General features: G+C 43.3%; 1 protein-coding gene across 1 annotated transcript in view; it reads left to right on the forward strand.

The window, feature by feature from the left end:
- The first annotated feature begins 252 nt into the window (after nt 1-252).
- The window catches only part of LOC143497419 (tubulin polymerization-promoting protein family member 3-like), a 2,485-nt gene continuing 237 nt past the window's right edge, over nt 253-2,500 (forward strand). Inside the window, exons 1-3 of the mRNA XM_076993351.1 lie at nt 253-479; nt 871-1,024; nt 1,146-2,500. The exon at nt 1,146-2,500 is cut by the window's right edge and continues 237 nt beyond it. Of these exons, the coding sequence (XP_076849466.1) occupies nt 283-479; nt 871-1,024; nt 1,146-1,340 (546 nt within the window). The 5' untranslated portion in view covers nt 253-282 and the 3' untranslated portion in view covers nt 1,341-2,500. The remainder of the gene's footprint in view (nt 480-870; nt 1,025-1,145) is intronic.

The raw sequence follows: 2,500 nt of genomic DNA on the forward strand, positions 1-2,500 counted from the left end.
ACTATATCACCATCACACAATGCTATATCGCCATCACATAACACTGTATCACCATCAAACAGTATGATACTATGATACATAGATAGTATATACTATCTATCTCATATTGAAACACACCAGAAATAAAGGAACCAGAAAAGGTTTAGATTCAATTATGCTGAAATGCACATATCTATTGGACTGGCTCCACACTCCTGCTCTCTCTCTCTCTCTAATGCCTGATTTCTTTTTCTTGTCCACATTGTCCTGGTATTCCCTGGTATTCGGGCTTGTCCGGGCAGCATGGCGGAGGACTCTGGCACAGTGTCGGTGGCCGAGGTTGAGACAGCGTTCCGGAAGTTCGCTGTGCACGGCGACTCCAAGGCAACCGGGAAGGAGATCAACGGAAAGAACTTCGTCAAACTGTGTAAAGACTGCAAGGTGATCGACGGGAAGAACGTCACCAGCACCGACGTGGACATCGTCTTCAGCAAAGTCAAGTGCGTGCTTGGGTTCTGTATGGGGTTAGTCCGCACATTAGCCCTGGACATGCTCTGGGCTTAGTCTTTAGATCAGTGTTGTAGCTCTAGCTCTAGATGATTTAGTCCTGACGTTATTTCTGGGTAGGTTCTGATTAATTGTCTAGATTGTGGTGGGTTTACTTCTGAGATTAGTTCTTTTGATATTCTTTGGATAACATCGGGAATCATCATAGTGACTCATCTCCCTTTGTCCCTTTGAATACATACTAAATCTGTACAGATTGAATTCCAGTCATAATAAAATTCAAATATTAAATCTCTCTCTCTCTCTCTCTCTCTCTCTCTCTCTCTCTCTCTCTCTCTCTTTGTATGCGTTTATGTGTGTATGTTTGTGTGTGTGGGTGCCTAGAGCCAAATCTGCACGAGTGATTACCTTCGAGCAGTTCATGCAGGCCATGGCGGAGTTGGCACCTAAGCGCTTTAAGGGGAAAGACCAGCAGGAGGCGTTGCAGCTCCTTAACGGCCTCATCGCAGGCAAGGAGCCTGCCAACGTGGGCGTGACGGTAGGGGAAACCAGTCTCTCACACACACACACACACTCACACCACGGCCTCACACCCTTCACTCTTCACTCTGCCTCTTCCATCCTTCACCCTCTCACTGTGTGTGTGTGTGTGTGTGTAGAAAGTGACGAAGGCGGCCGCGGTGGACCGGCTGACAGACAGCAGTAAGTACACGGGCGCCCATAAAGAGCGCTTCGACGAGTCCGGCAAAGGGCGGGGCAGAGAGGGAAGAGAGGAGATGCCTGACACCAGCGGCTACGTCGGGTCCTACAAGGGCCAGGGCACCTACGACAGCAAAGTGAAGGAAAACACATGAGAGGTGGAGAGGAGAGGAGGAGAGGAGGAGAATGGATGAGTATCATGGTTCATTTGGATGCAGAGAATTATGATTAATTATGATGCATGTTTCACTGTATCTTCTGAACTTTATATCGGTCACATATCTGTACACACTAACCCAGCTTCCTGTTAACCTAGAGTGCCCTCGCTGGTCTGTCTTTAGCTTCCTGTGTCAGCCTTTGCAGTAACGCTTAAAGCAACATTTCAGTGAGATTTGAGCAGTCGTCCCGTTCCTCTCCCTCGTTCTGCGCCCGCACTAGTGCCTTACACGTCTCCTGTCATCACTAACTCTTTCCAGCTCCTCCTGTGCATGTCTGCGGCAGACCCCACCCAGTACACGTCTGTCTTTTATCTGCGTGTTATTCCTTCTCCTCGAGGGACTGCAGCTTATGTGATTGTATCCTATAAAAAATAAAGTTGTAAATGTACTTATAATTAATGACTAAGTTGATGAGGTTACCTGAAAACAGAGGAGAAAGGTGGGGTAATGTGAGGTGGCGTAAGGTGAGATAAGGTGTGATAAGATGAGATATGGTGAGATATGGTGAGATTTGGTGAGCTAATCAGTAACTAACTGAAGATTGGACCGTTTTCCACATCTCTGGAAGCACTCCTGACATTTGTACAAACAGTTAGAACAATATTTATTACCCAAGGTTTTTCTGTGATGTAGCTAATATCAGATGTGAGCTGATATGACGACATGTAGTAGAAGACATTAATGTAGTTAATATCAGATGTTAGCTGATATGACGACATGTAGTAGAAGACATTAATGTAGTTAATATCAGATGTTAGCTGTTGAGAGATGATAATTAACAATGGGTGTTTGGACAGAATATTAGAAATTGCTAACAGAAAGAATCATGAAGAATTATAAATCTGCTAACAGAAATATCTCAAGAAAATTAATTTATGTAAGTTATACGTGAACATTCAAATGTTGATGTAGAGATCATTCTAGAATTTCTAAGCAGTCAATATGACTTACTGATAAATAAAGTATTATTGGTTAATAATAAATACAATCAAATAAAGTAGGCTTTTTTATTAATTATCTTGTTCATATGTAGTTCAATTGTTTTTCAATCCATATCTAGAGTTCATAAGTAGTTCATAAGCAGTCAGTTAATATGC

The sequence above is a fragment of the Brachyhypopomus gauderio genome, unplaced genomic scaffold, assembly GCF_052324685.1.
Source record: "Brachyhypopomus gauderio isolate BG-103 unplaced genomic scaffold, BGAUD_0.2 sc110, whole genome shotgun sequence".
NCBI classification, from domain to species: domain Eukaryota; kingdom Metazoa; phylum Chordata; class Actinopteri; order Gymnotiformes; family Hypopomidae; genus Brachyhypopomus; species Brachyhypopomus gauderio.